This window comes from Lampetra fluviatilis, chromosome 29 (assembly GCF_964198595.1).
Source record: "Lampetra fluviatilis chromosome 29, kcLamFluv1.1, whole genome shotgun sequence".
Classification (NCBI taxonomy): Eukaryota; Metazoa; Chordata; class Hyperoartia; order Petromyzontiformes; family Petromyzontidae; genus Lampetra; species Lampetra fluviatilis.
The window spans coordinates 7,289,739-7,313,118 of NC_136303.1; the positions used below are offsets into that span (position 1 = coordinate 7,289,739).

At 45.3% G+C, this 23,380-nt stretch overlaps 2 protein-coding genes across 3 annotated transcripts; both read right to left on the minus strand.

Moving 5' to 3' along the window:
• Nucleotides 1–3,882: 3,882 nt before the first annotated feature.
• On the minus strand, nt 3,883–10,194 carry LOC144942987 (uncharacterized). Of its 2 annotated transcripts, none has more exons than XM_078870090.1 (4): nt 9,909–10,194; nt 8,788–8,907; nt 7,683–7,921; nt 3,883–6,010 (listed from the first exon to the last, which is right to left on the minus strand). In XM_078870090.1, the coding sequence occupies exons 1-4, from the start codon at nt 10,057–10,059 to the stop codon at nt 5,624–5,626; spliced, it is 897 nt and encodes a 298-aa protein (XP_078726216.1). In that variant the 5' UTR covers nt 10,060–10,194; the 3' UTR covers nt 3,883–5,623. The 2 variants fall into 2 exon arrangements, with proteins under 2 accessions (XP_078726216.1, XP_078726215.1); XM_078870089.1 differs by having other exon boundaries at nt 3,883–6,076.
• Nucleotides 10,195–11,722: 1,528 nt separating this feature from the next.
• Nucleotides 11,723–16,810, minus strand: TMEM218 (transmembrane protein 218). The gene is made up of 4 exons (XM_078870234.1): nt 16,688–16,810; nt 13,009–13,143; nt 12,600–12,702; nt 11,723–11,950 (listed from the first exon to the last, which is right to left on the minus strand). Exons 2-4 carry the CDS (start codon nt 13,119–13,121, stop codon nt 11,816–11,818), a joined length of 351 nt encoding a protein of 116 aa, XP_078726360.1. The 5' UTR covers nt 13,122–13,143; nt 16,688–16,810; the 3' UTR covers nt 11,723–11,815.
• Between the last annotated feature and the right edge of the window lie 6,570 nt (nt 16,811–23,380).

Below are 23,380 nucleotides of genomic sequence, written 5' to 3' on the forward strand. Positions count from 1 at the left end.
GAGAGGGGGGAGGGGGAGGCCTGATACACATGATAGAAAAGAACGAAAATGCCCATGTTTATACCAATGCTGGCTGAACAATGAAGAGATTACTGTTAAACACTGGGGATGTTAACACTCGGTAAAGTAAAGTAAAATAGTGCCTGTCAGATAAGATGGTCCAAAAAAGTGTAATTAAGTCTTTTTTGCGTGGTTAATAACATCTTTCCAATGATTACTAAGTTTGTACCCATCATCACGGTTGAAATTATGTCTGTGTTTGTATATTTGTATGGCTTCGTGTACAAACCTTTGATGGTAGCCAGGAGGTTTGCAGAGAACCTTGGTCTCGGAAAAGACAATTTCATGAGAGCCCACCGAGTTGTAGCAATGATCGGCAACGGCCGAAGAATCAGTTCTGCCGTGTTTCAGATCTGACTTGTGCTCGCGGACACGATCAGCAACATGACGTTTCGTTTCTCCAATGTAGCAATCACCACAAATGCAACTGCATTTGTAGACTCCAGGATACTGTAAGTCAGGAACGACATCCTTCACAGATGGAATCAGATCACGGATTTTATGCACTGTACTGAATCGGACTTGGATCTTATGTTTGTTTAGAATTTTGGAGATCTTTTTGGTCACGCCTGCTATGTATGGTAACGTGATAGTTTTGGTCGGAGTTTCATGTGGCTGTTTCTGTGTGGTGGGAGAGACAGCTTGGCGGATAGTACGGTCAGAGTATCCGGGTCCTCATTTTGATGTGACGTCACATTTCTAAAACCCTCCTCCCTCGTCACACATCGTCACAAATGTCTGACCCCCCCCCCCCCCCCCAGGTGCGTGACGTCATTTATGGACGGCCCCAGACGGTTAAACCGTATGGTTTGACAGCTATGGTTACATATTTTTCGTATTTTCTTTACGGAATATAAGGCGCACTTTTACAGCCTACAGCCTCTTTTTGTCAATCCACTGCTGGATGAAGGCATGCGCACACATCTCTCCGCGGTGGCTAGGAGATGTTAACTCCCTCGCCTGGTATACAGGAGGTCGTGGGTTTGATCCCGACCCTGACGCCTGTCTGAATCAAGTTGGCAGTTCTCTCCCCGTGGTCGCGTGGATTTCCTCTCCGATTTCCCCCTCCACATCTACATGTGGGGTAAAGTGTGGGTGCTACCACCTCCAACATGGAAGAGTGGCCCAAACAAGTAATATTTTAACAAAAACTTTTTTAAAAACACGCTTTTACGAAATGTACTAGTAATGGAAGAACTCCACGAATCCGGGAAGTGGCCTCGAAGTTTGCCACAACGTAAGGGACCGTGGCCAATTACAGCCAACTTCAGTTGAGCGTGAACAATTAGACCCAAGCCAAAACATAACTTATAAAAAATAATGTTTAAAAATATTGATTTTTTTTATGATAGAATACAGTATTGTGATCAGTGTGACATAAGCATACCAAGTTTGCAGTCGATACCACATTGGGAAGTGGGTTAAAATTGGGTTACAAGATTTGAGGATACAACGACAACAGCAGATAGAGTGAGTTAAATGAAAGCGTGTAGTAAAACTACCTTCTGGAGGGGATGTCAAGAGCTCCTACAATTGGCGCCGCTGTGGCGAGATGTTCGCCTGGTATGCAGGAGGTTGTGGGTTCAATCCTGACCCAGACTCTTGCTGTGTATTTGTTCTTTCTCTCTCCCCGTGGATTTTTCGCCGGGTCCTCCGGTTTATCCTTCCACATTTGGAATCAACATGCGTTTAGAATATTTGGCTGCTATAACTTTACACATGATAAGCCACTTAGTTGAGAGATCATTTGTGGCCAGGTCACTTCTGAAAAATAGCTAAATAGCTCAGTGGGCCTTACCTGGTTAAAAAAAAAGGTCAAGAAAAGTGTCGTCAGTCATGGGTATTGTATGACCATACCTCACCATGCTAGTCAGTGTGGCTTGGCAAAGTGGAGTTCCCAGGACCGGTTCAGATAGCACCAGCCACTGATGTTACCCATGGCCAGGGATTGAACTCGGGTCAACAGGTTCGTAGAGCAGTGCTGTGTCACAGTTGGTCCGTGCATTGCTCTCTAGAAGGCAAGACTATACCAACACCTTCGATTAGCACAGTTGACTATGTTCCATGCGAAAGAAGATCAACCTTGCTTGCATGTGTAGTGGTGATACGCGCTGGCAGGAGGGATCGTGAGGCAGCGCGTGGTGATTGGTTACATCAAGTGGGTGCTCACATCGCGGTCCGCATAGGCTCCGCCCCCTCGGGAGCGGAGGGCTATGCAAGGCGATGCGCGCGGGCACTCGGAGAGTTGGTAACCAGTGAAGACAGAAGACGGAGGAAGAGATAGGCCCTGGGAACCCTAGCCCCGCTGCCCTTGTAAGGGCCGGGGTTCTGTGAGGCTCAGAGGCGAGGCCTTGGGATTCACGGTCCGACGCCCTTGTAAGGGCTCGGGCTGTGTAGCCCAGTGGTCGAGACCCGTGGCCTGACAAGGCGGGTCTGATAGCTCCCCGTAGGGAGAGCGTAGCCGGAGAGCCTGAGTCTAGGCAGAGGTAGGCACGCGTACCCCACGGGAGAGACGGAGTGCGTGGCCGAGTCAGGCACGCGTAACATAGGTGTTATCTCGGTTGGGACTGTTACGTGTGCAACCGTTGTGAATAAACAGTGCTGCCCCGTCAACTCGTCTCCCGCCATTATTGAAGATATTACACATACAACAAAATCAAAATTAATTAAAAGTGAAGCAAGCATTGGACCTTCGAAATGTTTATTGAAATGAAAGTATGCTTCAAAATATAAACGCAATGTTTGATTTATTTCAATATTTCTAGACCACTCAAGTGGGAAAATTGGAACATTTATAGCGATTAGATGTGTACACAGATATGCAATAAGTTTGCATTTATATTGCAATATTTAATCATTATAAACACGGCTTATAACGTGGTCAAATTTTATGTAACAAAACGTTTTGGAGCACAGAGCCCCCTATTGGTAGCTATCGCTCTGGGGCACAAGACTCGACACCTAACTCCGTGATGGGCAATATTTGTTCAACATGACTTGTGTTTGTTACTCTTAAACTTTTACAAATAATCTGTTGGAAATTATTTGATTAAACCCACATAGCCCTTGAAAAAATAGCCAATCTTCTTGGTTCTTTCGGTAAAGTCACGTAGAATGGAAATAATAAAATAATAAAAATAAAACATAATAAAATTATTCTCACGACGTTTCGGCCACAACGCAAGCAGCCGTCCTCAGGTGGAGAACAGGTCTGTCGAGAAGACAGAGTCTGAATGACACACCCCAGGCTTGGAGCGACTATTTAAGCTGGGTTTCAAGGGGGGAAGAGCGCCTTGACAAAATAATTTGCATATCTAGAGGAATTTAGCATATTTATGGGAAATGCAGATATGCGATTAGTACTACTTGTGAAATGCATAGGTTTGGCGAGGGGTTTAAAGTCAATGCAAAATAACCAATGTATCATGGGTCTCAATGGGCCTATATTTCATCTTTCTGGTTAAAGGATACTACGACCACGAGCCTTGAGATGAAGCGATTATTTTCACGAGACTGAGGTGGAGTTTGTAAGGAATCACTGTGTTCACAGTAAACAGAACCGATTTCCGTGCTTGTGAAATGCTCAAGAATCGGCAGTGCCACCGTGAGCTTGCGAGGCATGCCAAACATGTGCCACTTGAGAGGTCCAGTCCGATCGGATGTTAACCTCATCCGGTCAAGTGTGTTTGCCTTTTAAAAACAAACGCATTCACGTTTCTACGCTACCATTTCTGAACCGACGTTGTTTTCTCTTCAAGCCTCACTCAGGAACAAGGTCAAAAGTTCAAACACATACAGCAGAGAACTCATTCTAACACTCGATAAAGATATTTTTTTTATGATTGGTTATACAAAGATATTCATGCGACATCGTGACAGCAAATTTACATTGCAGAGTCCAAGCAATTGCCAAAATGATATAAGATGAACAAAAAAGTGAAACGGTTTTATTATTTTATAGGACCTCCTTTGCCAGCACCCAAATATGAGAATAGGTTTTCCCCTTTTTTCTGGCAACCAAACAGGTGTTGAGATGTTAAAACACCAAACTGAAACCTTTACAAGGAATCATGTCTACATTAACCACAATACTTGTGGTCTGAATGCAAAAAAACACATACACCACACACACCACTCACACACACACACCACACACACACACCGCTCACACACACCGCTCACACGGAGCACACACACCACTCTCACACACACCACTCACACACACACCGCTCACACACACACACACACCACTCTCACACACACACCACTCACACACACCGCTCACACGGAGAGCACACACACACACCACTCACACACCATTCTCACACACACACACCACTCACAACGCGCGTGCTTTCTGTATGAATCACTGCTTCTTACACATGCCCCATCTCACTTGGCGTGTGATCTTCAGTCTAAGATGCACGGGTGGACAGAACCTGCAGTGGCGTGGTTTACGTTATTTTTTTGCGACGAATGAATGGCTCGACATTTTTCAAGAGTGTCAAACAAAAATAGAAAAATCACGAGCCGCTCTTGCGTTCATTACATAATTTCTTTCCAGCGTTTTGGCGTAAGCGTGAGAGCCATCAACAATTCGGCCGACCGACTGATATTGTAACGCCATAGAATTGATGACAACTGGAATCTCGCAAAGGTGCGTGTCGTGTGTTAGGTTATACGTATATATATATAAACACGTTCATACTATTAAGCGCATATGTGTTCAGCGACTCAGCCTCGAATGAGTACCTGGTGCGGTGTGTAAACATCGCCACTGGGGAGACAAAAGCGGCCAGGAATAGTGCTGGCCACCCACCCCCTCGTGTGCCGTGCCGGACTTTATAGGCGCACTTGCCGTCACACCACCGTTCAGGCAATACGGGGAGGAGGGTAACTTCGTATTTGCGTTCCGCGCTCAGACAATACAAATGATACACTGTGGGTGTGTATGTAATACGAGAATTATACACCACACAGGACCTCTCTAACGTTATTTCGACGCATTACACAGCCAACGGGCGAATGTCTCTCGCCCTGGGCCCTTGTCAATCGCAGCATTGACACCGAACTTGTGCCACGAGCGAAGATCTTCCGCCGTTTTTTTCAAATTTTCTTGCTGTGGATTTCACACCTGGTGATGATGATTGCTTGTGTTGCAGTCGAAACGTCGTGAGAATTTTAATTGTTTTATATTTTATATTATTTCCCTTCTACGTGACTTTACCGAAACAACCAAGAAGATGAATCCCTGCAGTCACGAAAGCTTTAAACAGAATACCTATCATGATCCAAGCAACACAGTAACACGCGATCACAATATATACCATATTGCACACTCAGTTTCAGTCTTCCGATGCAGCCATTGAAACAATAGCCAAGTTCCTTAAGTCCCACCTTTGTCCATCCAGCCTCTTAAAACTCTAACGAAAGCGCTTGTGCCGGAAGTGACACGAGCAATAAATGTTAGGTCTGCACCTTTATCTTTACACTCAACTTTCACCGTCAAGTAAACATAATGAAAAATAAAACGTAACAAAAATGACAAAAGGGAGAAATGTTCTCACGGGGAAAATCCATCGGTCACTTCCCCGTCATCAATGCACGGGTACTTGTGCTTGAAGAACACCTTCAAGATGTCCATCTTCACCAGGTCGCACTGCCGTGGGGGCAGGCTCTTCAACATCAGGGCCACGTGGACACCAAACGCATCGTTAGCATCGTGCGGGAGCTGCAGCCTGGAGTGCAGGTCCCTGCCGGCCACGTGGTGAAGCAGGTCCGGGCCAGGGTGTCCTGCCGCTCCGATCAGGCGTCGTTTCCTCGCATGGGGCGCCTGCGATGACGACATGAGCAGGCAGCCCGAGTTGCTGGGGTCGGACGGCGCTCCGATGGTGTGCGAGTCAGAGGCAATCTGCTCGCAGGCGGCCAGCGTGTCGTCATTCTCGTTGTCCTGCAAGGCGCACGCATTGTTCACGTTCCTTGAATCTGCACGTCTTGTGGCCAATCCGACTACAAACTTTCGCACGTGAAAACAAAGTCTGACATGCGAATACGGAAACACCGACCAGATCATTGACCACATAGCATCGAAAGACAGTGAACCCTGAACATTCAGAGGCATTGAAGTAATTCACTGCACATCAAATGACACCACTTCCTGGATAAACGAATCTGGAAACGGATGTATAAGTTGTTATTCGTCCAGCCAAACACAGCATGAAGGCACATGGAGGCACACATGGTTATCATCACTGCTTTTATCCAGCACTTGGTTGGACCACATGGGGATAAGTATTGCATTTTCAGTCTGGTGTATGACACCCGCCTGCTGGTCAAAATACTATTTGCAAGGGGTGGTCGTATAACGAGTGGGGTTGCAGCAATGTCATTTTAAAATCCTTTATATTAAGTTCGCTTGCTTGCTTGCTTGCGTGCTTGCTTGCTTGCTTACGACCGTGCACATCTTTCGGTCGTTTTTTAACCCACTTCCCGTGATCCAATCGAGCTGACATTTTCCACACAGACTCGTTGTGCGAGACAATTAATGTTCGTGAAAAAAAATTCCCAAAATGTTACACTTTTTAGGCAAAAAATATTTATTTTACATATATTCAAATAGAACGCACAGTGTAAGAGCCCAGAGCGTAACCCCTCCACAGGCCGTGGCGGAGTAGCGCAGTTGGTAGCGCCCTCGCTTCCCATGCCAAAGGTCGCGGGATCGATCCCCGTGTCCTCCACAGGCGAATATATTTTTAAATCCTTTATATTAAGTTAGCTGCCACGCATATAAAGGATTTATAGTGAAAAACTTCGTTTTTACGGGTTATACTTATTCATGATACGATATGAGATTTCATGGTAATTATTGCGACATCAATTAACCTTAACTTTGTAATTGCACTTCAAATTTGCATAGTTTGTCTTGTGTTTGGATGTACTTCAAATACAAATAAAGATTGCTAAATGAATGTATTCAACTGCAGTCCACTCAACAAGCCTGGCACAAGTCTAATATCATCGCAATTTTACAACCTATGATGCTTATAACACACGTCTGAAAATGATTGTCATATAAATCGACAATTATACCTGCAAACGTTTTACAAGGCACTCATGTAATTGTTAACATCTTTTTATTTACTGAACTCTTAATTACTCTTTGCTTCTTTCGGTAAAGTCACGTAGGTAGAAAAATAATAATAGATCACGTGGCGATCGAAACGTCATGATCTATTATTTTTCTACCTACGTGACTTCACCGAAAGAACCAACGAGTATGGATTCCTGCAGTCACGAAAGCTTCAAATCAAGATTGAACTTTTAATTATTTCGTAAATATTTTGCAATAAAATTCTATCTTTCTGAAATGTTTAACGAGCTACAATAATCGTATATTTAGCAAAATTAACAATACCGGTCGCTGAATTTCATTCAGCCAAGAAGCAAAACAACCTTAGCATTGCTCGTAGGAAACTGAAACCAGTAATGCTCTTTAACCCCACGTGACTGTGACCCCTGCCATCAGGTGAATTGTCTCGTGTACCTCCTAGTAATGTCACGCGTACTCGCAACCACAGGTCAGGTATCAATGCACTGTATCATTGAGAACAGAGAAATCGTACCGAAGTGCTAAGTTTGAGAGCGGCATTCGTAACGACGGAGAGGGACGCCCGCTGCAGACTGCTGATGTTGCCTCTGGTGCAGTACGCATTGCGGATAAAGCACATTTTGTCGAAATGCACCCAACGGGGAATGTACTGCTTGTTGGAGTCCAACCACAGCTCTTTACACTGGTCCTGCTTGCGCAACTCCCTGTAGTAGCTGCCTCGGAGCACCTTCCACTTGGTCTTGATGTCCTCCTCTGCAAGAATGAGAACGAACATGGGGACAGAACCGTCGTTGAGCCTCACATCCGATACAAATCATCGTAATTATCGTGTCTGGTTTAAGAACTGGTGGATCGCACACTGCAACGACAACAACTTGCATTTATATGGCATCTGCAATTTAACAGTTTCATTTTTGCCTATAGACCCCCCTGATGGCATCTGTCCCTGCATGGCAGAATATGGGCATTAGTCTGCCAGGAGGTAATATTGCTACTGGTTGTTCTAAGTACGTAACTTGCGAGCACTATGCACCAAGAAAAAATAATCCACATCTGATGTTTGCACAATGTGGTGCCAAAAAAAAATCGGCTTGTGTAACATGTGCACTTCTTGAACTGGAAAACTCTGGAGTGCAAGTCCAGTGTACTACCCTCGTTACATAAGTTCAGCAACCCAGGAGCCCAGGATATCAAACTCCTAATTAATAATTATAATAATCTTTGCATTTACATGGCAATCAAGTTGCTCAGCATCATCAAGTGCTTACATCTCATCTCAACCAATCGAAGTCTACCCCCAGTGGCAGCTGTCCAAGGTGACTTGGCACCAACCTGCAAGCGTGCATTATGCTGCCCGTAGCGGGCGGCGATTGCGACGTGTAATCCCAATTGAGTAATCTCTGCAGGTAGTTTTTTTAAATTTTGGACCACAATTCCAGCACAAAGCGGGTTACTCTTTTGTACTGACGTGACATGACCGTCAACAGTCCCGCAGTATTAAGCAGGAAGGCCTTCCAGATATGAATCACAAACATCCTTTGCAACGTGCAGCGAACGCTGGTTCTATGCTACTGGCCCATTGACTGATAGGAGCCAGGCTGTGAATTATTCACGCACACCTCTGAAAGGCATTCCCTGCGAGTCAACGCCAAGGAATTGCCGCAGCTCATTAAGCCGTTCCGCTCTCATGTCCTGCCTGAAGTAGTCGGGGTCGGTGTCATTCCACAGCAGTCGATTGTCTGCGAAGACACGAAGCATTCACACAACCACATTTCATTACACGACTCCCACGCATGAATATGTAGCAATGGGTAACGCTAAAACGATGGTAAACATTGAACACGTGTCATTACAGTAACTTGCTTTCAGACGCGCTTCTGCGGCCGTCTGGAACGCTCTTCCGTCCGATATCAGGAAGCCACTGGAGCTATCCACTTTTAAATCGTCTAATTTAAAACTAACTTCTTTAATAACTGCTTTCTAGGTTTAGTTTCGTGTCCTTTCCCCGCACCTCCGCTTAGAACGGTTGGCTACGTACGGCGCGAAAGAAGTTCAACAAATAAATGAAACTAAACTAAAACATTTAACTAAACACACATACATTATTGCTACGTTCAATTCACAAACTGGCACACGAAGCAAACCGAATGGCTGAATCACTTAGAACCGAATCTCTAAGGGTGGCTCTACTATTGGCAATACAATATCACCATTGTTTGCTATGCCATGGTGTCAAATGACACCCTTGCAACCCAGATGTTCAATCTCTCAAGGGATTATCCAGGTGAAATTAGCGTTATACACACACATGGCAATACCACAATATCCACGATAATCGATCGTGCAATAAATTCTTACGTCGCGGTCACCGTTGGCCATGTAATGTTTAAAGTGAATAGTAAATAGCGTTAATTACGGCGCGAATGGCGACGTTGCTGCATTGATATTGGATTTCAATATTGTGATGTCGCTAGCATTCAATGAAAACTCACACGGCTAATGAGTTTAATTTCAAAACAAAAGTACAAAAACATGTTTTTAGAGTTGCATCGTTCTTGAAACGCGACCGCCTTGGCTGTCATTCTTTCACCGGGAAAAGCGCACCGATCCACGCAAGCGGCCTAGGAAAGACGCTTAAAGCCTAATTTTATAGGCCCAACCCCCAAAAAAACACATACACGGCGCGCAATTTTAAACTCGTGTGCGCCGTCACGACGAACACGAAGGAGTAGTCAGGCACCTTGGAAGAAATCGATGAGGAGGCTCTCCTTGCCGGTGTCCCACTTCACCTTCCTCCGCGACTCCACGTTCCCGGGCAGCTGAGAGCAGGAGGGGACCGCCATGGAGACTAAGGGACCGCGACGAATCACGCGCAGTGCGAGCCGCGCCATTTACGGGCAGACCTCGCCGAACGCTGGGGGGTTACGTTCTTGGGGGAAAAAAACCGTGTTGGGCAAAACCACTTTCGACAAATAATGGAGCCTGTGGGAAAGATAGGGTTGCGTTCCTGGGTCCGAAATGATCATTCCCCTCCCTCTTTGTTTAACTAATTCTATTTTTTTAAAACCCTCCATGTATTATGGATATTGGTCGCGAAAGCCTCCGTATTAAACTAATTCCACGTGACTTCCTTATTATTATACAAAAGGATGCCGAGTCGCTTTCCATTTCTTGTGTATACACTATTTTTCAATTTCACCTCAACACAAAACCTCCGTCTCTATTACTCTTCCCGGCACCGCGGCACTCACGCCCGACGCTCGCTCCTGACACCGTCGCTTGAACATTAATGATTCGCGTCCGTACGACTGACGGCTAGATGCATGCATGCGGCAACGTGAACATTTGTGAAGTGTATTTGTGCGTGTTGAATACGTGTTACATTATCACACAAAACATACACAAAAATTGTGGTAAATAAATCGTTCTCACAGTTGATTCATTCACCCTCCAAGGGATGCAGCGCTCTCACCGCACTACTTTTTGACGTGGAGATCAGAATCCGAATTTTTATTGAGAGTGGAGCACCCGATGAGCTATGAAGCACCTTTTTACAGATGTCCAGTAGCGTCAAACCGCGTGTAGCCGAAACATCACCCCAGTGTTCCGGAAAACAAGACCTCAACTTGGTAAACCGTGTATAGCCAAATTCTTAGGTTTTTTCGGTAAAGTCACGTAGGTAAAACATCAAAATTAATAAATAAAAAAATAAAATAAATATAAAAATCACGACGTTTCGGAGGCAACACAAGTCTCCGTCATCAGGTGGGACCGTCACAGCCAGATTAGCTGCATCAAGTGAGGCAATGATTCAAGATGTAATCCCCAAAACACGCGTTCAATAAAGCCGCGTTGGGCAAGATTTTCCTGCAAAGTATAAACATGAGCAACCATTCAGGGCAAGGCGATAAAGGCATCGCATGCATTGGGTGCTTTCTTAAAACGCCCCAGCATCTCAAAGCACCTTAAGCGTCTCTCAAATTGGGAGTACATCTTGTCTAGTAATCATCATCTTCCACTGGCAGACTGATAGATGCGTGCAGGCCAGGTGCTGGGTCATTTTGTGCCCCACAGGGACAGTTGTGACTGGGGGTGCCCAGTGAAATGTTTGAGATGTGGTGTGATGTCTCTGATCACGTGTAAATTCCTCCAATATATCCCGGCATTAAAGATGCTGTATCAAAAACACATCATTATTTTTTGCCCAGCAAGCTCCTGCAGGAAGTTGCAATTCACCTGTCAGTAGGGGGTGATGTTACCTTTCCCATTAAGTAATTTGAAAAAAAAAATCTTACTTTGGATCATAGCGCCAGCATACATAGCGTACTATATATTTTGTTGTAACGTCATAGGATCTTTCATGTTCCCTATGATGCAGACAGCACGTATTTATGGTAAATACACAATATTACTCAGGGTTGATTTTCGTGACCTGGGTAACTCTTGCAAACGAGACTATTCTGGTCTCTTGAGTTCTTCCTTAATGAAACATATCAACGTAACTTTTTTGAATCAGTTAACAGAAACACAGGTCGTAAAATACTATTAATTTTATTTACATTTGTACAAAACTCAAGATTTAAAGAACACAAATTCCCCATGAAAAAAAGGCCATCACAGGACGACACTGCTGTAGTTGTTGCCACATCAGCGTGACTTGAGCGGCTGTCCATACACAGGCTCCAGCACATGGAACACAATGGCCAAGGCTATGGCCACCAGCAGTGCCAGCAGGGAGAATGTCAGCAGCACGTAGCGCCCAATGAAGAAATCATCTGTAATCTGCAACATACACACACACACGTACAATGGACCACAATAAAACCCATATTTCCCTTTCGCAGCAGAGGTCGCAACCGGGTACCCGATACCCGTACCCTACCCGATACCCGGCTACCCGTATCCGGCTGGGTACGGGTACCCGTTTGCGACCCTGGTGCGGCCGGGTACGGGTACGGGTGGGCCGTGAGTCACTGGTGAGTAACTGTTTGTCACTCATTTCCCAACGTCTTGTCTCTTCTCACAATTCAAGTTCCTAGAATCAACCCACCCGCGCCTACAACATGGCTTCATCCCAGAGGTCGCAATCGGGTACCCGATACCCTACCCGATACCCGGCCGGGTACGGGTAGGGTACGGCCACGGGTACCCGTTTTCGACCCTGGTGCGGCCGGGTACGGGTAAGGAATCAAAACCCGTTTGCGACCTCTGTTTCGCAGTCCCTACTCAACCATGACAGATTCTTTAAAGAGCCCAGCCCAAGAACTGACAAGAATACAGAGGCAGCTCTAGACATTTCAAAAGTGGGGGGGGGGGCATTATACATGATAACAATATTGCACTGCACGGGAGTTCATGTTAAGTCATACTTTACTTTGAATAAATTACTTCGCAGTTTGCAGGTGTGTGCAGTAGTCGAATGATAACTGACCACAAGCTCTTTCACGACAGGCACGGAGGGCGTCTGCTTGGGAAAGAAGACCAGGACGAGGGTGATGATGACGACCAAGAGAAAAACACCCACCGATACAAACCTAAAAGCGTGGATGACACAATGTAATTTTAACTCGATAAGATAACGTCTCCATCTTTGTTTAAATAATTATTTAATAAAGCCAATACATTGTATAATTGCACAAGTGCAAATGGAATCCAAAATTATGTTTTTGTAACGATTTTTTTAGCTTCCTCTAATTCATTGATTAAAGTAGATTCTTACACTCACACCGACAAGCGAATCCAATGTATTGAAATCTGTACCCAGGTATGAAATTTCATGCAATGACAGGGTGACTGATATACAGGAGTTAATAAGGAACGAAAAAATCTGCAGTCTCAACCTCAATGGCCGTGAAGCACGGGACATCAGCACACACAGCAGCAGGGACAGCACCCACAGAAACACCAGCACAAAGAGGCCCACTCCAATGCCCAGAACCCTCGGGCTGTCCATCACTCTGGTCCTACACCACCTTCTGGACGCAAAACACATTAACCATACAAAACACACGAGTGATGAGTTTCCGATTTAAACATTTGGTAATTTTGGATTCAGAAGTACAAAACCATATAATTCTCAAGACATTTTTCAAGACAGTCCAGCATTAACATGTGTGGCCAATTAATGTTTAAAGTGTGGTGCTTTTCGGAATAAATCGAAAGTATTGTACTAGAAAACTCAAACGTAAAATGGGATGACACAAAAAATAGCCAAGTATCGTGATCATTTATAGCAATGTGACAGCCCCCTTTGAGAGTAACCATCTCTTGCCCCGACCATCTCACAGCTCAGTGGGTTCGGAAGTTCCATAGCGTAAGATGATCTCAGTGTGTCTGTATTCCCGGAGCACATCACGGCAAGACAGATACGAAGTGGTTTCTCATTCGAGGTGGTGCCCATGTCCTGAGCCAGTGGTGGGCATTCCACACTCCGATGGTGGCGGCCAGTACGTCCAAAGGATATACATAATGAAAGTCAATTTCATATAACCGGAAACTCTTCTTGGTTCGTTCGATAAAGTCACGTAGAAGGGAAGTAATAAAATAATAAAAATAAAACAAAATAATTCTCACGACGTTTCGGCCAGGTCTGTCGGGGAGACAGCGTCTGAATGGACGCTGTCTCCCCGACAGACCTGGTCTTCACCTGAGGACGGCTGCTTGCGTTGTGGCCGAAACGTCGTGAGAATTATTTGATTGTTTTATTTTATTATTTTATTACTTCCCTTCTACGTGACTTTACCGAAAGAACCAAGAAGATGAATCCCTGCTGTCACGAAAGCTTTAAATCGAAATGTAACCATAAACTCATTAAGTACATCAACAAAAACTTTTAAATTATTCTGCAATTAATATTTCCGTTTTCAAGTGAAGTCAGTTGACAGTCTCAGCCCATTCACCACTGACTGCACAAAAAAGCATCACATTAAATTCGTTTCTGCAATTTATTTGGCTAAATTCCAGCTGAGAATAAAAACAATATTGTAATTGGTTTTTTACCCTTATATCTGGCAACAAAACTGACACCTTTTTTTTACCAGGAGTCATGTTTGCACAGACCACAATACCTGCAGTCATAATGCAAACAAAAAAGATAACTCTGATAATGTATGCACTGTCTTTGAAGTTGATTGGTCCACACCTGAGACAGCTTTCCTTAGAGCCTAGTCTCACATGGTGTTGGACCAGATGAAGCCAAAAGGCACACAACTCAAAGACAATGCACCATCAGAGTATGAGAGCTCGGGGTAAGTATTTACCCCATTGGAACTTCATTTACCAGTAAAAATATAATATTGGTTCCAGGGGCGGTTTCTTCATTAGGGCGATTGGGCGACGCACCACCAATGTCATTCAACCACAGAGTCACGCTAGCCGTCACTGTGCCTCTGGATATAGTCCAATCAGCGTCATGTCACGTTCTGTGGAGTACCGCCTCTTTTTGGGCGATTTCACTCCGGCTGAGAATCGCCCCGAGTGGTCCCATAGACTTACATTCAAAGATGTTTTTTTCGAACGGGGGGCGCTGCAATGCATTCTCTATGGCTTCCGGGAGGGCTCGCACTAACGTGCTTACGTCATCATACGTAAGCACATTTCATCCAACAATATTATTTGTCGCCACCTAGTGGAATCTTTAATAAAATAAACTTGAGTGGATTGTATTAATAGTGAGTATAGAAACAAACAAGATGTATTGTAAGAGTCACTTTATTTTTCATTAATATTAAAGAAGTGAAGTTGCCTTTACATGCTTAAGCTGTTAATTTATCCTTTGCATGGGTGGACCTTATCCTTATAAATCATCCAGACATTTGCCCCCCCTGAGAGATTTAGCAGGAGCCGCCACTGATTGGTTCGATAGTACTTCGACAAACATGACTCTATAGCAAGGCGGTTGATAAAGTGCTAACCCCTCCTCCTGTCTTGACCAGAGGTCACTTGAAGGCCTCGACACAGAGGCGTGATTTCTCTTTGTGCCTATGTTTTGTTCTCTCTCTATGTATCTCTGTGATATCTGTCTGCTTATATGTCTGTCTATATGTCTCTGGTTCTGTATTTGATCTCTCTCTCAAATTTAGCATTCTCAGGAAGAACGTAATCAACCAGGTAGGGTGTTGACTGTTATGTTATCCGACTCTCTGTTGTATTACATTTCTAAGTATACTAGATTTGTGTTTCTATTAAATTTATACCGGATGATTGCTTTATGTTGCAATCGAAACGTCGTATGCTAGTATTTAATTTTATTTATTATTTTATCTTGATACGTGACTTTACCGAAAGAACCAAATAATAATTCCTGCAGTCACGAAAGCTCCAAAATTAAGTTTTTATCTCAGAAATAGCTCTGAGATCGCCTTCCGCGGACGGCTCTGTAACACACGGGGTGGTGCGCTGCTCACTGCGTCTTCCAAATGAGCCGATAACACAATCGGGAAGTGGTGGCTATCCACGCGGCCTGTGATCTAGCACTGTGGATGCAGAAGCGAGGGTTTGTGAAGCACCACACCAATGTTGTAAAACTCCATTCTCATGGGCAGCGTGAAGGTGCCATAACACCCTGGGGCTCGCCAGGAGCAGGCAGTGCAGCAAGAGGACTAATCGCCACCTGTTTCCATTTGTACAGGGATAGGGCGTTGCCCCCTCGCACGTGATGCGGTTTCCTCTCACTTGTATGTTAAGAAAAAACATGTATAATGGAAAATACTAAGATTTATTACCGTTTATGTGACTAATTAGTTTGAGGTGTAGTGTAATTTAGGGGGCGTCCATAAATGACGTAACGCACATAAGGGGGTCAGACAATTTGTGACGATGTGTGACGATGAGAAATGTGACGTCACATCAAAATGCGCAACTTTAAATAAATATAGACAACACGTTCTACTTAATTAAATAGACTTTATAATAAATGTTTTAAATTTTTATGAAAGCTTTCGTGACTTTTTTTAAATTTTCTTGCTGTGGATTTCACACCTGGTGATGATGATTGCTTGTGTTGCAGTCGAAACGTCGTGAGAATTTGTATTGTTTAATATTGATATTATTTTATTATTTCCCTTCTACGTGACTTTACCGAAAGAATCAAGATAAATCATACATGTTTTCTCCTACAACATCAGAGTGCAGCGCCACATTAAATACGCACTACAATGACAATAGTTGAAAGCCATTTGAAGCATGTTTTATTTTCAAAATGGAAATATGGTTTTGGGGGGGAGGGGGGGGGAGAGCTTTGTGACGTCATATTTGAGGAGGGGGGGGGGGTGACGAGGCGGGGTTTGCTCGCACGGAATGAATGCTGCTCAAGTTGTTACCTGCCGGGAGTGAATCTGTGGTGTAAGAACTACTTGTAATATTACACACGCGTATACATTAACAGCTGCTCTATATATTACGTGCAAAGGCATCATTTGGGTCATCTCTAATCCGTTACATACACACGACTCAACACAGGCGGGATTTGTACAATACAGTTTAAACCGTCGGGCACATTATAAGCATTATAACACTTACCTTTTAATACCAAATAACTGAGGATTGTGGGTTATTTTAGTACAGTTTACCGAGCCTATCCGTGCCAACTTTACGACGCTTTAAAGGGTTTTCTTCACCACTGCGCTACCCACAGCAGCTTCGCATTTCCTACAACGGATAAGGGGCTACCGCTTTACGTCTGGCGCCTCCCATTGGCTCGCGTCGGGCCCGCCCCCCGAGCTCTCGACCAATCGCGAGCGCCGAACAACCCTTATCAAACTTACGGAATGTGAAGCGTCGTTCGGTTGCCTCGGTAACGAGTAACGTCACTTGCTATTGGCCCGATTGCCTCGGGTGCTCTGGACCAATTGGATGTCGCGCGCGAGCGAGCGACCACGTGGTCGTTGGTAAACGCACGTGGCCGCTAGATGGCGATGGCTCAACACTCATTTAGCTTTGCATTGCTCAGATATAAATCACAATATTTTTTTAACATTGGAGGAATCTGATAAGCTATAAAAAAGATGACGCCTTTTGGCGTCATCTTTTTTGCGTCATCTGGTCCAACCCATGTGAGACTAGGCTCTAAGGAAAGCTGTCTCGGGTGTGGACCAATCAACTTCAAGGACAGTGCATACATTATCAGAGTTATGTTTTTTGTTTGCATTATGACTGCAGGTATTGTGGTCTATGCAAACATGACTCCTTGTAAAAAAAGGTGTCAGTTTTGTTGCCAGATAGAAGGGTAAAAAAACAATAAGTACTGGAAGTTACTTGGTCTGACTTTTTGTGACGCCGTGTGACGAGGGGGATGGGGTCAAAAATCGTCCAAAATCGCGTGACATCATTTATGGACAGCGCCTTATGCTATCAAACGCAATCAAATGCCACAGTGATGTTCGAACAATGAATTTACTTCTGTATGAATCATGTTCATTCATTATATTAATAAAAAAAATCATCTCCCCGATTGCTTTCAAAAGTCACCGAGAGATCGGTGAAAACTCCCGACCAATCCGGGAAGGTTGGCAACCCCAGGTGACGGTGTTTTCACATTCAGGTGGAGCACTGAGGGGGCCACCGCTGATTGCCTGGTGTCCGAATTCAGACTCTTAGGTTTTTTCGGTAAAGTCACGTAGGTAAAAGTAAATAATACAAATAAATAATAAAAATAATAGAACTAAAATAATAATTTACGACGTTTCGGAGGCAACACAAGTCTCCGTCATCAGGTGGGACCGTCACAGCTGAATTTACTGTATTAAGTGAGGAAAAAATCCAAGAGACAAGCCCTTAAATACAAGTTAAGGGGGGGGGGAGGGAAGGGGGGGGCTTGTCTGAATGTGGTAGCCAGGGGTATGGCCTGATGATCCTCGGAAGCGGGGCTAAAAGAGAACAATGGTGCACATCGGCTCATGGTTGTGGCCGGTGTTAGCTGATAATAAGCATATAAGTAAGCAAGACTGGTAAGCGCTGGGGATGTCAACACTCGGTCCGAATTCAGGTTTCAGCCCAGTGGTTCAATACTTCTCAAGTGTAACGAGTTCGTTGACAGTCTCAGACCGACCACAAATGACAGTCCAAAACCTCCATTATAGATTGTACTCATTCATTTCATATTAAATAGACTTGCCCCGGCTTTGAAAGCTTAACAATTCAGCTTGTGATTCAACAAACTCTTGGCAGGCAATATAAAAAGGGTTTTTTATATTATTTTATCTCGCGTGAAAAGGAGCCTAATGAAAGGATTTCACAAATGCTGTGGATCTGGCATGTCATATGCAGGGTCCATTCTTATACAGATGGAAATGGCTTTGCTGCCAGTTCCGAGTTGGAACTCTTTTTCTCGTGACATAACAATGGTAGAACAAAATTAAAATATATGGGGGAGGGGGTGGGAATCAAAATATATGATCGCATATATAATATAAAAAAAATTCAAACTCATTGCGTCTGAAATGCGTTTGAAAAAAAAAATCAATGTGCGTGCAGTCAATGATGCACGCACCTGCTTTGAGAAAGGTATTTGAACGGAGGTACACATCTATTTAAATCTGCCATTGATTTTCCAAACCGTCTTTGCTCGACCTAAAGAAACGCATTCATTGGGAAGAAAATAAAATGCTCATGTAACTCATTTTCAACTGTCACGCAGCACAGATACGTCTAATGCAGTGACGTCCGCTCGTCTGCGGGTTAATGAGGCGTGCAAAGAAGATGAATTCGTGTATACGCTTCGGCTTCTGAAGGCTCACAATTCGATGGTGCGGTGGATAAACAAAAAGTAAAAGTAGCCAAACAGGGACATATTTGAACCCCCGTTTATCCTCGGCTGCAATACCGATCCGACGAAACGCGAGGACAACGTAACCAGGGATAACTGTCGGAATTCATAATGTGAACATTTCGAATAATTGACGCAACTTCGCAATCGAACGTGTCTTCGTGCAAAACTGAAGGGACGCCGCCTCGATGCCACGTGACACCTCTTCTGCCTTCACGAAGTCTCATGGCATAACATGCGGCATCATTTTGAGTGATGTCATACTTGCGGATTAATTCGTAAATGTCGTTATCTCGACCTTTGAAACATGTCATTGTCGGATTAATCCCAAAATGCGACGTGGGCTTATCCGAAAATCACATTTTTTTCTGCCTAATCAACCAATTCCAGCACAAGGCTCTCCTTCGGTACGAGGTTGTCAGGAGAAGGCAACATCAGCTGTACTGTACTTCTATGCCTCCCTGCCCCTTTGATAAACTCACCGCCTTCAGCAACCTGCACTGCCCAGTGTGGCGAAGTATGGTCAAATAACACCCCCAATACCCGCGCAGTGTGGAGCGTCCTCCATCCCGCAGGCGAGAAAGATAAAAGGGCAGTGCGTGGATGCGATGATTCTGGATGAAGGGATGTCACAACGTATTTCAATTAAAAAACACACACGGGTGTTTGATGTTTATTACTGCGAATCGCGTAAGAGATCGCCATTGCTTCCAAGTCTTACGGCGTGAATAATTATAACGTGATGCGGGTTCTTTTGTTGCGTCCACTGATCGCAGTATTCGTCGGTATCAAAGACGCTTCCGAAAGTAAGACTTCATCCCGAAACGTCTGCCCCGGGGGTCGACAAATCTGATGTCGCGCACAGAATCAGAATCTTGAATTGGACTGGAAGGATCTGTTGAGCTGCGAAGATATTTTTCACAGATGTCCAACAGGAGAGGGTCACGCACACAGTTCCCGAATTATACGACGGTACCCCCTTGCATTTACTCCAATATACAAGTCCGTCACTTTCAAACGTGCGGATGATGCACTTTTATGTAATCGGATTTCAATATAATTATTTTAAATTATATACTAGCAGGAAGTACCCGGCGTTGCCCGGGTTTTAAAAATATTTCAAAACTACTCTTAATAATGTAACTGCAGTGCGTACTGACTGTGGTGGTACCTGCTTTCACTGCAGCAGTGCATACTGTGGTGGTACCTGCTATGATTACAGCAGTACATGCTGACTCTATAGCAGTATTTATGGACTGTATAGCACAAAGTACTCACCTGTCAGAGTGGCGTGGTGAGGCCTAGTCCCGTGCAGAGCCTCCGGCCTCGCCTAGATTACCCAGCCGGCCAAGGTGTCACCTTGGCAGGCTGGGGTTGGGCTGCTACCCCCCCCCCCCAGCCACGATCTCCTCGGCCGCTCTGCAGTAATAAATAATAAGTATAACCCGTAAAAACAAAGTTTTTCACTATAAATTCTTTATATGCGTGGCAGCGAACTTAATATAAAGGATTTAAAAATATATTCGCCTGTGAAGGACGCGGGGATCGATCCTGCGACCTTTGGCATGGGAAGCGAGGGCGCTACCAACTGCGCTACTCCGCCACGCCCTCGATGAACGGGCCAATCGCAGCGCTAGGAAAACCAAACGGACCAATCGTGTCTCGCAAATCCCTCACATTTCGTCCAATGAAACTGCGTATGGTCCGGCGACACACAGACAGACAGACACACACGCAGACAGACAGACAGATTTGCGATTTTATATATATAAATTAGCATACAGAAGGAAGTCCCTGTAGCGTCCCTGTAGCAACTGCTGAAGACTCAGCACGGATTTCTAAATTCTTAGTCGAATTTTAATAATACTCTTGGAGACGGCTTGTGGAATCGGTCCTGTTATTTACTTATCTCAGTTCACAAGCACTCCCCGTTGCTGGCAGGCCACGGGAAGTGGGCAGACAGATCGAAAGAGACGCACCGCCACGTGGCACTCGGAGCCCCGCTCGCGCGTGGCCCCTCTCTTCGTTCCTCATCTGACCACGTGTCCCTCGGCTCTTCCCTTATTTAATGCCTGGGTCACGTGGTACGCTCCAGCCAATCCTTAATAGCCTGCACTGAATGTTCCAGATTCCCCATCAACTCCCGGGACCACGCCCCTGACTTGTCTTCCTATTGGCTGAGGCCAAGACCGGTAGAACCAATCACCCTAGCTGACATCCCTCGATCACGCCAGGGCCATGTTCCCAGGCTCTCCCCCCATTGGCTGTAGAGCAGGACCGGCAGAGCCGATCACCACGTGAGCCGGACATAGGCTCTCATTACAGAATGATGACGATGGTGGTGGTACATTGATGCCAAATCTCATGACAAAATCGCCATTGCTGTTGATGATGGTGGTAATGCCGGGCGGTGGTGGTGGCTACTCTGCTGCACGTGGCTACTGCCTTTGATCCTGCACTGTGGAGGCAGACGGCGAGAGTTGGTGGATCATCGAGCAGATTGGCTGTGAAACTCCGCGGAGGTGGACTAATCGTAATCTATTTCCATCTGTACGGGGATAGAGTTGACAGCTATGATGGTAATATTGATGGGTGATGGTGGTGACAATATTAGTGACCATGACCGTGTCATGCCCCTCTTGTGTTCTTATAACCCCCCCCCCAACTCCTTCCTCACCATTGGGAGCGGTGGCGCAGTGGTTTTCGCACTGCGCTATGAACCCGGCAACCCAACAGTTGTTTGATTCCAGAGCACGACTAACATCGGTGGCGAGTGATATCTAAATCGGTCCTTCTCGCCTCCACGCACGGAGACACATATTGACCAGAGTGGTGAAGTATGATCAGCCAACTCCCATTACCGAAAGGGTCTGGGAAGACCCGCGCCCAACAATGAATTTACAAAGGGGCCATCCATAAATGACGTCACGCACCTGGGGGGGGGGGGGGTCAGACATTTGTGACGATGTGTGACGAGGGGGGGGGGGTTGAGAAATGTGACGTCACATCAAAATGCGCAACTTTAAATAAATATAGACAACACGTTCTACTTAATTAAATAGACTTTTGAATAAATGTTTTCTCCTACAACATCAGAGTGCAGCGCCACATTAAATACGCACTACAATGACAATAGTTTAAAGCGATTTGAAGCATGTTTATTTTGGGGGGGGGGCAAAGCTTTGTGACGTCATATTTGAGGGGGGTCTGACTTTTGTGACGTCGTGTGTCGAAAGGCGGGGAGTCAAAAATCGTCCAGAATCGCGTGACGTCATTTATGGACGACCCCAAAGGGCTGTAAATTATTATATTTTGAACTTTAACTTTTCTCAAATTCGCGTGCTGTGACATTCGTTGGTTCAATGCTAAATACAGGAATGTGATGCCTCATTGTGTAAAGGTCACGCAGAGATGTACAGTACGTGTCAGGCTCATTCTAGCGCCGTTGATCAAGGAAATATTTAATTGCAGCATTCACGGATGAATACAGAGACGGGCGATTGTGGCCACAATGTTCGATCAAACATTCTGATTGCGAATACAACACATTCCTGCGGAGGGAGCTGGTAGGAACTTTGGGTTGCTCGGTCAACGGCGGCGTGGTGTATTCCGCAAATATGCCCGACTGTGAGGGCGGGCACAATCCGGCGTGAGTAGGTGAAACGTTGGGTTTTATAAGGGCACCACGGGGTGACCAGCCCCTCCCCACCCAGTCCCACCCCTCCCACCCCCACCCAGCCCCTCCCCACCCAGCCCCTCCCCTCCCCACCCAGCCCCTCCCCACCCTCTCCTCTCCACCCATCCCCACCCCTCCCATTTTTAAATTCACGACGGACGGACACAATAATCCCCTGTGGGCTGGTGTAACCAGGAAGTTCCTACCAGTAAAACATATACATACGGTATAAGTATCACTCCGTTTTTAGTCCATCAGCCTAAAATGGCTTTCCAATTGAATGTTGTCAAGCAGCGTTTTGTTTCAAGCAAACTCTGGACCGGCGTTGACTCTCTTGAGTGTCATCAGTAGAGTCAGGCTTGTTCACCAAATGCTTTTTAGGATGGGTAGATGTTCGTGGCGAGAACATTTCACATAAGCTCGTGGAGACCCCGTCAATCACAGCAGTGAACACACAAAGTATTTGCCACAAATGATCCACAATACCTCGCTGATCTCGTCAAGGAGCATAAACCATCGTCACACGAACTGCGGTCATCCTCGCAACCAGCAGCGAAGTTTGGTTGCTGCAATCGAACGAAGACTGTTGCTGCATCGCGCACTTTCAGATGCGCTTCTGCGGCCGTCTGGAACGCTCTTCCTTCCGATATTCGGAATCAACTTGAGCTATGCACTTTTAAATCCAGCTTGAAGCGCATTTCTTTAGAACTGATTTTTGTTGTAAAGTTTGTTGTCCTTCCACCGCTCTTCCGACGAGCACAGTTGGCTACGT

Bases quoted from the DNA above. Each gene is read 5' to 3' on its own strand.
- LOC144942987 (XM_078870089.1), bottom strand. From the start codon at position 10,059: ATGGCGCGGCTCGCACTGCGCGTGATTCGTCGCGGTCCCTTAGTCTCC. The intron at 8,908-9,908 runs GTGCCTGACTAC...GTGTCTTCGCAG, and splicing joins CCTCATCGATTTCTTCCAAG to ACAATCGACTGCTGTGGAAT. The intron at 7,922-8,787 runs GTGTGCGTGAAT...TCATTCTTGCAG, and splicing joins GCAGGGAATGCCTTTCAGAG to AGGAGGACATCAAGACCAAG.
- TMEM218 (XM_078870234.1), bottom strand. From the start codon at position 13,121: ATGGACAGCCCGAGGGTTCTGGGCATTGGAGTGGGCCTCTTTGTGCTG. The intron at 12,703-13,008 runs GTTGAGACTGCA...CCACGCTTTTAG, and splicing joins CGTGCTTCACGGCCATTGAG to GTTTGTATCGGTGGGTGTTT. The intron at 11,951-12,599 runs GTCAGTTATCAT...TGTATGTTGCAG, and splicing joins CTGTCGTGAAAGAGCTTGTG to ATTACAGATGATTTCTTCAT.